We start from the raw sequence: 13796 nt of genomic DNA, 5'->3' as shown, positions 1-13796 counted from the left end.
TCCACTGGTGCTTTTATTTAGGCCACTTTGAGTGTAGTCTTGGTATCATTCAGTGTTTCTTGAATCTATATTTTGCTCATTGTTGATAATACTTCTTCAGGTCTATGTGAGGGAACAAGCCCTTAATTACATCAGTATCACAATCTGCCAGGAGGTAGCTCCCTTCATGAGTTATTTTCATTATTTTGTATGGACCTGTATATAAATATTGCCATTTCTTATTCAGTCTTTTCCTGGTTGATGCTTTTGGGTGATTTCTCAATAAAATTTCTTCCCCTACATCATATGTGACTACTTTCTTCACATTTATATCAAAATGGGTTTTTCTCAATTGTGCTTGATGCTTCAGGTTTTTGTAGACCTTCTTCACCATATCTTCTTTCTTGGTAATCTTTTGTTCTATCGCAGGTAATTTCTTCATCCATTCTGGCACAATACTTTCACCAAATACTATTTGGTTAGGTGAATAACCTGTCGATAAGTGTGGTAAGTCATTATACACTTTCTCAAATTCATAAATCTAATCACTCCATTTATAATGTTGTTTGGCTATGTACGTCCGTAAAAATCGGTTCAACTCTCGGAAGATTCTCTCAACCGGATTTCCACAAGGGTAAAATCTTGAGATGTAAATGTGCTGGATTCCTTGTTCTTTCATAGTGTCTCTCCATACTTTGCTTGTATAATAAGCAGTGTTGTCTGTCAAGATCATTATAGGTTTGCCGAGCTCAGTTATATAGTTGTAGATAAATTTGCGTAAGATGGGTCGAATGTGGAGATTTTTCAAAGGATATAATTTCACATATTTTGAAAAGAGATCATAGAAAGCCAAAACATATTTGAACCATCCACGTGTCATGGGACATGGCCCACAGACATCACATGACACCAACATTAAAGGTTGTTGTGGGATGATCGGATGTAATTCTATCTTCCGACAATGGTTTATGGGTTTTGCCTTCTGACATATTTTGCACTTCTTAAGAATATTTGTAGCTATACGTCCCAAATTTGGATGATAGCAGTATTGTGCTATTTTGGCTGTACATTTAGCGGCACCAAAATGACCCCAATTCAAGTGAGTGTACCATACTAGTGATTCTAAATATTTATTTGGAACACAAACTTTCCAAACATCTTCTTCATCCTTCCTCCAATACAATATTCCGGATTTTAATTGATACTGTTCTTGAGAGTGACTTAGCGTTTTGCTTTCAACAGTGTGTCTAATGGCTTTCCACAACTTATCATCTTCTTGCAGTTGTGGAAGACCTCGACATAGCTGTGAAATCTGCCTCTCACAATATTGCCTTGATAAATTCATGACTTTAAAGTCAATAGTCCGTTCTTCACACTCGTCGTCATTCTTTCTTTTCGGTAGTCTTGAAAGAGCATCGGCTATGATGTTGTCTTTCCCTCTGATGTATTTGAGCGTAATATCATATTCTTGCTGTAGCAAGGCCCACCGGGTTAAACGTGAATGGAACATCCTTCCTGTTAAAATAAAAGATAAAGCCTTTTGGTCGCAGAATACAATGATCTTCTTTCCATATACAAAATAGCGAAACTTTCTAAGGGACCAGACCACGGCCAGTACTTCCAATTCAGTAGTACAATATGCACGTTCACAGCTAGAGAGTGTTCTGCTGGCAAACCCAATTATTTTGATGGTACTGATATCTTCTGGATTGTCCATCTGGAAAAGAGTGGCATCCAATCCTGTTTCAGAAGCATCCGCAGCAATATAAAAATCTTGATCAAGTCTCGGATGATGTAACAGTGGAGCATTAGTCAAAGCATTGCGGATGTTATCAAAAGCTTGCGTGCATTCGGAATTCCACTCCCACATGACATTTTTTCTTAACAGCCGTAACAAACAGTCTTGGCTTCCTAACTGATTGGGTAAAAATCGTCGAAAAAATGAAACTAAGCCGATAAATGACTTTAATTCCGTTCTATTCTTTGGATAAGCACATCTGGTAATTGCATCCATCTTTTTAGGATTTGGTTTTATCCCTTCAGGAGTGATTATATGTCCAAGAAATTTCAATTGGTTATGAGCAAACTTGGATTTGTTCAAATTTACCGTAACTCCGTGTTCCAAAAATTTCGCAAAAACTCTTCTTAATAAGTCCAAATGTTCCTCCCAAGTTTCAGAAGCAATTAGCAAATCATTCACATATAAAGTAACTTCATTCAAAATGTCTCTGCCCAGTATGGTATGTAATGCCGATATGAAAACACCACCGCTTATTTTCAACCCAAATGGCATGACGGTAAACTGGTAACTTCGGCCCAGAAAAACGAATGCAGTATATTTTCGAGATTCTTTCGATATTCTAGTTTGCCAATATGAACTACACATATCCAAAGAAGTTAAGAAGTGGGCACCATAAAACTTTTGTACTAACTCTTCTAGGTTCTCTGGTCGCGTTTGTACAGGTATAATGATCTTATTGATCTCTCTGGCATCCAACACCAATCTGATGTCACCATTGGATTTAATTAACGCCACAAGAGGGTTACAATATTCGGAATCTGAGGGCTCAATAATACCCCATTCTAACATTTTATTGATTTCCTTTCTGACTACTTCTTTCTTTGTCCGTGGGATAGAATAGGAAGTACGACAAAAGGGTTTATGCGCGTACGTCTTTATATAGTATCAAAGTCTTTTATTATACCCGGACGTTTACTAAAAATCGACTGATATGCTTCCAACAAGTAGTACAATTTGTCCCTTTGGATAACAGATAAATATTATGATTCTAACACCTTTTCCTGCAATGTTCTTCAGAACATTCAATAAGGCAGATATACACATTTTCACCATCAATACTGACATGTTTTACCTTAGATTGATACACAATTGATTTGGAATTACTCGGACCTTTCTCACGGTGGCTGTCAAAACATTACCATTGGAATTAAATATACATTCACCTTTCTCTAAATTAATGATTGCACCGGTCTCTCATAAAAAATCCAAACCCCAGATACATGGTACTGTCATTTTAGGAACAACCAGGGATGTACTTTCTATTTGAGCCCCCCATATTGTAACGTAGACACGTACCTGTTTCACAACTTTTTGCATTTTTGCGCTGAACGCGCCAGACACGGTACATCCTGTGATAGGAAAAGTGGGCATTTTTACCCCTCGGCTTATCTGTTTTAAACAGTCCAGCGTCTTGACACTAATAGTCGCTCCAGTATCAATTAATATTTCAACATCAACATTATTTATACTTGTTGGAATTATTGCCTGTAAAATTTGTCCGCATTTATTAGAAACTTCAGGTTTTTCTTCAATTAATTCATTCCTTATATCCTGATCATTATTGTACCTTAATACTCTCAGTTCAAATTGATGCCTGCCTTCCTTCTCCTTTCCAGTCATCCTAGGAAGGCATTTGATGACTAGTATTAGTTTAATCTATCTCGTTGACTCATCGGTGGGGGTTCATGAACTTCCACAATCCGTACAGTATGATCCGAGTTATAGTATTCACCCCGTCGCACATTGGAGGCTCCTTCGCCCATTGGTATAACTCCTTGCGCTGGATGAGAACTCGAGGTATTTGTTCCATCCTGCCGATGAACATTATGCTTCGAATTATCTTCCCAAGGTCGAATACAATTGGGTTCATCACTTGGGTACCTGTTACTCTTATTAATATCACTACTATGCACATTCACGTCACTATATCGAGGTTTACCTCTAGCACAGTAAGTATCTCTTCTATTTTTATTATAATCATTGTTTTTATTGCAACCATAGGACGAAGATTGTCCACGCTCCTGTGATGTGGATTTGACCTGGTTTTCGGTATTATTATTATCATACATTAAATTATTATTATAATTATTCGTATTACTATGAGTGTGAATCGACATTTGATTACTACTCATTTGTCTTGCGTCTTCCATAATCATATCTATAGAGTCAATCACAGACAAGAATTGTTCTACATCGTGGTCAGGAAAATTTTTTAACTTTTCACGTATATTTATGGGCAACCTTCCCTTCAAATTTCTGATCACTTCCTTGTGAGAAATCTGATCACTCCAATAACGTGTCTTATTTATGTACTTTTCAAAATATTGTCTTAAAGTACTCCTTTTACTGTTAAAATACTCGGGTTGATAAACCTCTTTTCTTAATTTGTTTTGTTTACTGGACGACCAGTTTTTAGCCAAAAAAAGTTGTTCAAACTCAGCGCAAGTATGGCAACTTTCATTTACTTCGGTGGCCCATAATGTGGCTTCTCCAGTAATTTTGGATACTATAAATTGAAGTCGGTCGTGTTCAGACCAGCTATGTGGAAATATTCTTTTGAAATGATTGATAAAGATTTTCGGATGCAGGTTGTTCTTTTCAGTGGAGAATGTTGGGAATTGTCTACTTTTAAAAATGCTGATCTCCACCTTTAAAGAAGACAAATATCCTCACTGACCAAAAGAATCGTCATCTTTACCAACCGAATCATCAACTTCCCAATGCAAATTTTCACCACAATTGTACTTCGTATTATCACATGTTTGGTTGTTTTTCGACCTATTCTCCAAACGTTCATCCTCTGTCAACAAATTTTGTGATTACTTTCGTTCTAACTCCGCCAATTTATATTGGTTTCCTTTTGCCATTTAGGTAACTTATCAACTATTTTGTCTTTTATTTTCTGAATTTCGCTAGTGAAGAGCTTAATTAATTCATCATTTCTACTTAGGTGGTCATTGATATTTTCATTTGGCTGGTATCCAATAGTAGTCTTAACCTTGTATACAATTTCATTTCCTTTTATTTCTATCCATTCAGATAGATCTTCGGCAAGTCTTTTAGTTTGATCTACTAAATACTTGTCAATCCCCTTACAAGCTTCGGACTCAAACTCGACTATTTGTTTTGAAAGCTCTTCTATCTGTGCGCTAGCATTGAAACAGCTGCTTTCACACTTAACCATCCTATTGGACAGGCCATCATAACTCTTCGAAACTACCTCGTATTTCTTTTCTACGTCATGAAGTTTTCCCATTAAATTATTATATTGCCTTTCTAAGGTGTTAGAAAACTCTACATCTAGTTCTCCAAATTTCGCATTTAATTGAGTCTCACAGTCCGCCTTTAATTCTTTCTTAGTATTTTCCAGTTTATAATCAAAGGTGTTCAGTTTGCTTTCCAAAGAATCCATTTTAACTTCTAATGAACGAAATTTGGCCTCAAATTTTTCATTTAACTTTTGATTGTCCTCTTTTAATTGCTTATTATCTTTTTCTAGTGAACCAAGTCTTCCATTCATTACACCCATTTGAGTATTTATTGATACCAGCATATCAAACATTTTTTGATTAATATTTCCATTTTGAGGATCAACTTCCTGATCTACTTCCGAAACCTCAAGATCTTTATGTTCTCCCACGCTGCTTACCTTACTTATCATTGTATTTGAATCTCCTAATGGCTTTAAATCAATAACTGTATTATTATCTGTACCTGTCTCCTGTCCCACATTGAACCCATGGGATGCATCATCCATATCCTCTTCACTTTCCTCTCTCTCTCTACTCATTACTCTACTCAACTGCACATTATCATGTATTCTTTTCGTTCGTTTAGACATGATTATTCACTACCAAGACATACACTTATTTTCACTATGTATTTATATATATTTATCTACCAAAATCACAAGTCTCAACTTCCTTTTTTTTTTATATAATTATACTGTTATTTTGATCATACCTGGTAGTATCACTCACTTTTAGCGATTATTGAAGAATACCTCTCTCATTGAACAGACTCACTGGCTGCTACAATATTTTCCAACTCTAGGGTTCGTGAATCCGGATGACACTCGACTCGATGCAGCAATCCTCCTCGATCGAGCCCCACGTTGGGCGCCACTTCTACTGTATCTTCCTTCGCCGTCGGCATTGTCGTTGTTACCCTGAGACACCGTTATACCAAGAGGAAAGGCGCGTCGATCTTAGAGCATGAGATATGATGACCTTAAGCCATTGACAACACACAACGGTCATGGTAGCACCTGATTCCAGAATAGCTGCAGTAGTTAGGATCTACAAACTATCCCCTCTTGACCAGGTCCCCAAAACTTAACTCGTAATATGCACAATTTTACCTCTTCTTATAGGATCGGCTATCTTACTCATTAATTTACTACATATTATTTCCAATAACACTAAACAGGTATCGCCGTTATATTTTAATGGTATTCAAAAGCATGTTACTATTATTATGACCGACCAAATCGTAACAAATCGCACAGCGTGCATTTTTAACGATAACTTTACGCTATTCAAGTTCCGTTACAGCTATCTTGACTCGTAATGTTACAACGTGTCTCGGAGGTACAGATGAGCTTTGTCTGACCAGAGAATATTCTGTGGCCATTCAGTGTCCATTTCCGTGGGAGCAAGAAATTCTAGAGCTTGCATTCAGGAAGTAGCTCCTGAACACAAGTGGTTTTGTTTGGATAGCAATGTAGGATGTTTTGTAGGATTTTGTGCACCACATTCACAGGGAAGTCCGACGTTTGGATTATTCCCTGTGCACTGTACGTTTGCACACCATCGCTCGATCCGTCATGCAGTGCTGTGACCACATCTTTGACAGATGTCAGATCAATTGTTTTTCTCACTCTATCAATCACCTGTCTTTTCAAATTTTGTAATCTTCTCCAGACATCAGACCAATGCCTATTTTCATACTCTGGAATGTCAGGAACTTCTATAGGGCTACTGGCCACAGTCACCGTTCTCATAGCAGAGTTGTACCAGCAGTGTGCAATCCTTTGTGGAGACAGTAGTGTTGGGCATCTCAGACGCAAACTGAGGAACAGCCGTGTGTCACGTGTTTGTCGATGTGTATATTGTGTCACTTACGACGCCATTTATTGGTCAAATTCTTTTTTTTCCATGGCGTTTGCCCCTGCATCAATGGTATGCTGTTAAAATTTGACATCATTCTTAGCAACAGTTTCCTTTCTGCACCATTTTGAAATTGGAACTTTAATTACAAACACCCTGTGCAATGTTAGTGCAGGCATTAGTGTTTCGGAGAATTCTATGTGGCAGATGCTGTTGACGATGGTGCTCTGTAGCATACATCACCTACACATTCCCACTTTGACTGACATCGTCGTCATCTCCGGTTGCAGTGGGCACGAGATTGTGGACATTGGAATGTGGATCAGTGGAAATGTGTTGCTCATTTGAACGAATCACGTTTCTTGTTACATCCAATTGACGGTCGTTTCTGGATATACTATCAGGAGGCAAACTGCTCTTAGAAACGCATGTGGGTCAGGTGGGTAAGTAATATGCTGTGTGGAGTATTGACCTAGCCATATGTGGGACATGTGGCAGTAATCGAATGCACTGCAGTAGCTGTGTATTACACGAACATTGTGGACCACTCGCATATCTTCATGCTCTGTGGCGACCCCGACGGTGACGGCACTGTTTGGCAGGATAACTGTCCCTGTCACGAAGTGAAAATTGTGCTACAATTGTTTTAGGAGCACGATAGTGAATGCATGTTGGTTTCTGGATCACTTAACTAGATCTGAACCTCAGAGAATACATATGAGATGCTATCTGGCATCAGCTCCGCACCTACAAACCACTGGTCCATAATTTACACGGACCGCGAGACCCGAGTGTAGATGTCTCGTGCTACTTCCTCCGGAAACCTACCGAGTTCTTGTCAAAACCGTGCCACACAGAATCACTGGTGTATTGTGTTCTATATTTGAACCGACACACCGTTAAGTACACGGTTATAGGTGTTTTGGCTCATCAGTGTAAATAAACAGTGCGTTGTAGGAAAGTAAATATGTCGTTCGAAGTAGAGAGGAATGTTCCACCGAGGAAATCTAACCCGATACAAGTAGTTTACAGAGCTCGTGTTACTGTCGAGACCAGAAAACCGACACTATTTGGCCGACAGCAAAACGTGCAGGTCACTTCTGTACATAAGAAGGGTGAAAGAATGGATCCACAAAGTTACATATAGATGTCCTTAAAATTGGTTTGCTCAGAATCCTAGAACATATTCTAAGTTCAAATATAATAAAATTCTTAGGGATCAAAAAGCTCATGTTCACGTATCACTCAGATGAAACTCAGCTTGCCCTTTTCTCACGTGATATACTGCAAACTATGGATGAAGACCAACAGGTAGATTCCATATTTCTAGAGTTCCGAAAAGCATTTAAAATGGTGCCGCATTGCAGACTGTCAATGAAAGTACGAATGTACAGAATAGGTTCCCAGGTACGTGATTCACTCGAAGACTTCTGAAGTAATAGAACTCAGAGTGTTGTCCTCGACGGTGAGCATTTGTCATAGATGAGGGTGTTATCAGGAGTGCCCTGATAGGACCGCTATTATTTTCTATCTACATGAATGATCCAGAAGTTTGTAGTGGTTTGCTGATGATGCTGTGCTGTATGGGCAGTTTTTGAAGATGAGTGGATGTAGGGTGGTACAAGGTGACCTACACAAAATGTCTAGTTTGTGTGAAGAGTGCCAGCTGGTTCTAAATGGCAAAAATGAAAGTTAATGTGGATAAATAGGAAAAACAAACTCATCTCGTTCTGATACAACATTAGTAGTGTCCTGCTCGACACAGTCACGTCGTTTAAGTGTCTGGGAGTAATACAGAATGGAGGGAGCATGTGAGGATTGTGGTAGGGAAGGCAAACGGTTAGCTTCAGTCGATTGGGAAAATTTTTGGAAAGTGTGATTCATTTGCGAAGGAGACCACATAGAGGTCACTCCTGTGACCTATTCGTGAGTGTTTAGGATCTGCACCATGTTGGATTAAAGGAAGACACTGAATAGTTTCAGAGGCAGGCTGCTAGACTCGTTACTGGAAGGTTCAAACAACACGCGAGTAATACGGAGATACTTCGGGAACTGAAATGGGAATCCCTTGAGAAAAGGTGACGTTTGTTTCGAGAAGCAATATTGACAAAATTTGTAGTGCTGGCATTTAAAGCCGTCTCTAGAACAATTCTACTTCCACTTCACGTAAGGACCACGGAGATGATGTAAGATAAATTAGGGCTCATGTGGAGGCATATAGACAGTCATTTTATCCTGTTTCTATTGGTGAGTGGAACAGGAGAGGAAATGAACAGTAATGGTACAGGGTACCCTCCCCCACGAACCACACAGTGGATTGCGAAGTTTTTAAGTCGATGTAGATCTAGACGAACTGTTTATGCTAAATGGCCAAAGCATAATTAGGCTTCCTTTGGACAGTGTATATTGCAAAGTGATTCATTGTACACAGGTTCAAGTGGAAAGTAATGTGGCAAGAAGCTACAAAAATTTTATTTTGAAATGCTGTCGAAAGAAGCTGATGTGAGAGTTACTACCCTGTACGAATCTTGACTCGTGATCAGTGCTAAGGTAACTGAGGATGTGGATCTATGAATGATTACTGCTAGGACAAATCGAAGAGATGGTCATTTGTCTAAGAATTTGTACCATTTCTCAGTCTGAGGAAGAGAACGGCATCGGTTGGGTTGTTCGGCCTTACACAAAAACTCTCAGTAGTTAGAAAAAATCACTGACAGAAGTACCATTTTTGGTATTTCCATTTCTTCATTCCTTAACATTATATTCTGACAGCCAGTTAACAACTAAAATCTGTATGTGCGCACAGTGTGGATAGTTTGTGCTGGTGATGACATTCTCCTCCACGACTGCCAAAAGTCACACTTTATATCGACTGTGGAAATGTTGCAGCTTGTTACATTCACCACCAGAAAAAAGTTTGCTGTGATGGCATTGGTGATTCAAACTAATAAAAGTGTGATGTTTGCTAGTTTCAGAGTAATCTTGTGTAATCTCAGGTGAAATTAACCATATAGAAGTGGATCGAGTGCTTGTGTGGTTTTTTAGGTAATTCTTAGACAAATATTTAACATGTCATTACAGCAAAGAGCACAAAGTTATTTGTTGTGGTCGGGGAAGGGCCTGTAAATGGGGACCAGTTATTTAACCCAACTGGTTGTTTGTTATAATTACTGGTATTTCTATTTCCACTGTGTCAGTCGCATACTGACATATATTCTTTTATCTGTACAGCGTACGCCGGTCCGCCTGGAAGCAGTCGACCGGAAGCTGGCTGCGGCAGACGTCACAAAATTGTTGCTGGGAGAACCTGTGTGATCATTTGGGAAGCAGTAAGCATTAAGTGGCACATAGGCCTACGTGCCGAAGGACAAAATATGTAATCCTGTGTTGTTGAACTAGTAAACCAGTGGGGTGACTACTGCTTTGAGTTTCTTTTTATCCTGCTGCCTACTTGCTAACAACAAGAGAGCAACCATCACTAGAAAGGGACTTCCATAGAAGTTAAAGAACAGGGTACGTAAAACACCTCTGTTTTTCTCTACATTATACTGCAGTTAGTATCTATGACCCTAGCAAATTGTTAGTAGAGGATGGAAAGCGGCATCATTGAGTACTCAATTTTAGCAAGTGTCTACAATGTAATAGTCTCACTGCAGAATGGTAGCAAAAGTAGAAAATTGGCAATACTGAAGACTGCGAACCGTACCGCATGTAGCAATGTTGGCACATTGATTAGTCCGGCACAGGAGAAACGACAATTGAAAAATCCTGACTGTTTATTACTGCTCGGACACTATACTGTGACAGTTTTCGGTGGGTGATGTTTTGATTTACGGTTGCTAAAGTTACCGGTAGAGTCAGCCCTGTCTCATCACTCTTAGTGGCACTGCCGACAGTTACCGAAAGCCTCACGCATTCACTACTACATTTTGTTTTGCTTTGTATTGTGTGTCGCTCATTGCTCACGTCTCGTAACTCGAAATGAGTAAAGATGCCACTCTGGGTCCATCACGGGTTTCCGGTACAACTCTAGTGACCCCTAAAAGGAAAGGTAGATTTGTAATATGGACTGGCGCACTTAAAACGATGCTCACTTTGCCAGAGTACTGCGAGGTGGAAAAGGAGTGCCAAAAATGCCTACATCTGTAAGGGAGCTGCCACTTACATCAGCAGAAGTGTGTCAACCCTAGACAAAATTAGAAAGTTTGCAAACTTGGTAACCCAGGGAAGAAAGGGTCAATTTTGGTTGGAAATTGTACTGTAAAAGTGTATAGCTGTTTATATTTGACAGTGCTTTCAAGTAGGCAGCTGTTTGGTTCAAATTACTTTATTTTTATTTTGTTGCTCTTAGGAAGAGATGCAGTGATATTGAAAAAGCCAGCAACTTCAATAAATTAGTAGTAAGGAGTACTGCCGAGGATTTCTACACTCGACAGAAAATAGTTCCTAGTGTGGCGGAACTCCTTCCAGTGCTGTGTGAGAATTGGAGATGGGGCAGTACCTCACTAAAAAACTCGCTCGAGGCGATGGGGTTTGTATGTAAATCTGTACCGAACAAAGAAATCTCTTGCTGGAATGTGGTAACACTGTTCTCGGGCAAGCACATTTCCTTGCGCACGTGAGGAGCATTACAGAAGCTTGACAAAACATTTTTTACCTTGACAGTTCACGGATCGACAGCATCGTAATGTGCGGCAGATACCACGAGATGAATTGGGCATTACAGTATGGGGAAGTGGCTCCAGAAAAATGGTAGTGGCAAGTGTCAGTTCGAAAAACGGGTTTGTAAAGCAAGGGAAGCTGAAATTGACTTGAGGAGGTTACCGAGGCCAAATGAACTCTGAGAATTTCAAGAAGTGGTTTTTGGAGGTAGTGCTCCACTTGTTTGGTCCAGTTCTCCCATTGTCGCATACAGCGCATTGTGTCACTGTAGGCAAGTGGACAAAACTCCACCAATATACTGTCTGAGGGTGGTGATCATAGAATACCGTATTTACTCGAATCTAAGCCGCACTTTTTTTCCGGTTTTTGTAATCCAAAAAACCGCCTGCGGCTTAGAATCGAGTGCAAAGCAAGCGGAAGTTCTGAAAAATGTTGGTAGGTGCCGCCACAACTAACTTCTGCCGTCGAATATGTGTAGCGCTATACAAGCATGCTTTGTGGGCACAAAGATAAATACTGGCGCCAAAACCTTTTTTTTTTTTTCTCCGCCCCGAGTTTCGACCACTGCATTTTCATACATTGTCCAACGAAGTAAATACAAATTCCGTATTGTTCATCTTCGAATGTAGCAGAATTTCAATGTACTACGAAAATCCGACTGGCAAGACTGTTAGGGATTTTTGTCAATATGGCCAACTCTACGTTCCGAGTTTTTTCCTACCTGTGAGAAGAGATGGTTGCTAATAGGAACGTGATGAAATGTGGATCACATGCAGTATTCTCTTCATCATAAGAATAATACGAAAATAAACATTTTGCCATGTATTCCTTCGTGTTTGCTGCTATCTCATTTAAATCCTGTCTGCCTAATAAACTACGAAACTAGAGTGAAACAACAGCAAACGCGGAAGAATATACGTATCGTGTCATGTTTATAATCGTATTATTCTTATGCCTAATAGTGATATAGTCAGAAATGAAGCACGGCAACTGACTAGATTTTAAATGTAAGATGACTAATTTCTGTGCAGAATTTGATGTACTAAAGAAGCGGCCGCAAAGATTTTCAAACGGAGAAAAATTTGCACCTAACTCTCGTTCAGAACATGTTCTATCATACGCTGTCTATTATTTTGTTCTTGTTGATCATTATCAAAGACAGCAGCAGTGTAAGTAACAACAAACTGTAGTCTCTTGCCATTGTTTCGCTAATGAGACGATTCCTCTTTTTTTAAAAAAAGCGGCGGTAGCGCGCTCAAAAGCAAGTCATGCCGCGAGCGGCGACAGGCCGTAAACAAGCACTATCAGAATGCGACAAACAATGCATGACACAGTACAGTAATGCATTTTCAGCTTAGAGTGACGTAAACACCTATAACAAAGAAAACGGCATTTATCAGATCAAAGCAAAATAAGCAATCGATTCAAACCAGACGAAGCACGTGAAAAAGGAAGGGTACCCCTATAAATACGGACGGAGCGCCTGACGCATGGCAATGGCTACCTGGTAAAGCTTAACTGCTAAGCTTACGACTCGAACCAAACTACTATAGCTGTATCGTCTTTCATTCGACCTAAATTGTGTCTCATATTACAATGGACCAACTTTGTTTCGATTTGGAGGTGCGGCCCAAAACTTTTCTCTCCCCTTGAATTTCGAGTCTCAAATTTCAGGTGCGGCTTAGATTCGGGAAATATTTTTTTCCTTTATTTCGAGTCTCATTTTTCAGGTGCGGCTTAGATTCGAGTGCGGCTTAGATTCGAGTAAATACGGTAACTGCACAAAAGAAAGCTAAAATGAAACAGCAATATGACAGAGGGTGAGCTGTACGCTCTGGGCTAATAGTGTAGGCCACACTGTGGTTCGCTTGCCTGTAGAATTGCGACCTGAACACCACTGAATTCGTGTAGGCAAATATTAAACATTATGTAAGGAAGAAAAATGTTTTTGGTGGCACGTTTGCAGCAAATCTCAAGAAGCTCACACATGATGTCTTAGTTCTGTCACACCAGTCAGCTGAGAAGGGTACTGCAGGGAAGTACAAGATAAGGAAAACAATGATAGGAGGCACAAAGGTGTCACGGAAATTGCAATTGACAATATTATAATACATTCTAATGACTCTAGTGATGACTCATTTAATGCAAAGACAGTGGAACAGAAGAGCTCATTTTGGACACACACAGCTGAAAATGAATCTTCGTTTACTGACTTTTTTGTGCAGTATGTAAATGTTTCAAATGTT

General features: G+C 39.5%; 1 protein-coding gene across 5 annotated transcripts in view; it reads left to right on the top strand.

The window, feature by feature from the left end:
* LOC126109874 (SAC3 domain-containing protein 1) overlaps positions 1–13796 on the top strand; it is a 92024-nt gene that overhangs the window by 57432 nt on the left and 20796 nt on the right. For all 5 annotated transcript variants that reach the window (XM_049914944.1, XM_049914943.1, XM_049914945.1 and 2 more), the window contains one exon: positions 10120–10401. In XM_049914944.1, the coding sequence (XP_049770901.1) occupies positions 10120–10203 (84 nt within the window). In that variant the 3' untranslated portion in view covers positions 10204–10401. The remainder of the gene's footprint in view (positions 1–10119; positions 10402–13796) is intronic.

Source organism: Schistocerca cancellata, chromosome 12, assembly GCF_023864275.1.
Source record: "Schistocerca cancellata isolate TAMUIC-IGC-003103 chromosome 12, iqSchCanc2.1, whole genome shotgun sequence".
Lineage (NCBI taxonomy): Eukaryota > Metazoa > Arthropoda > Insecta > Orthoptera > Acrididae > Schistocerca > Schistocerca cancellata.
This window is presented reverse-complemented; position numbering and strand designations above follow the sequence as displayed.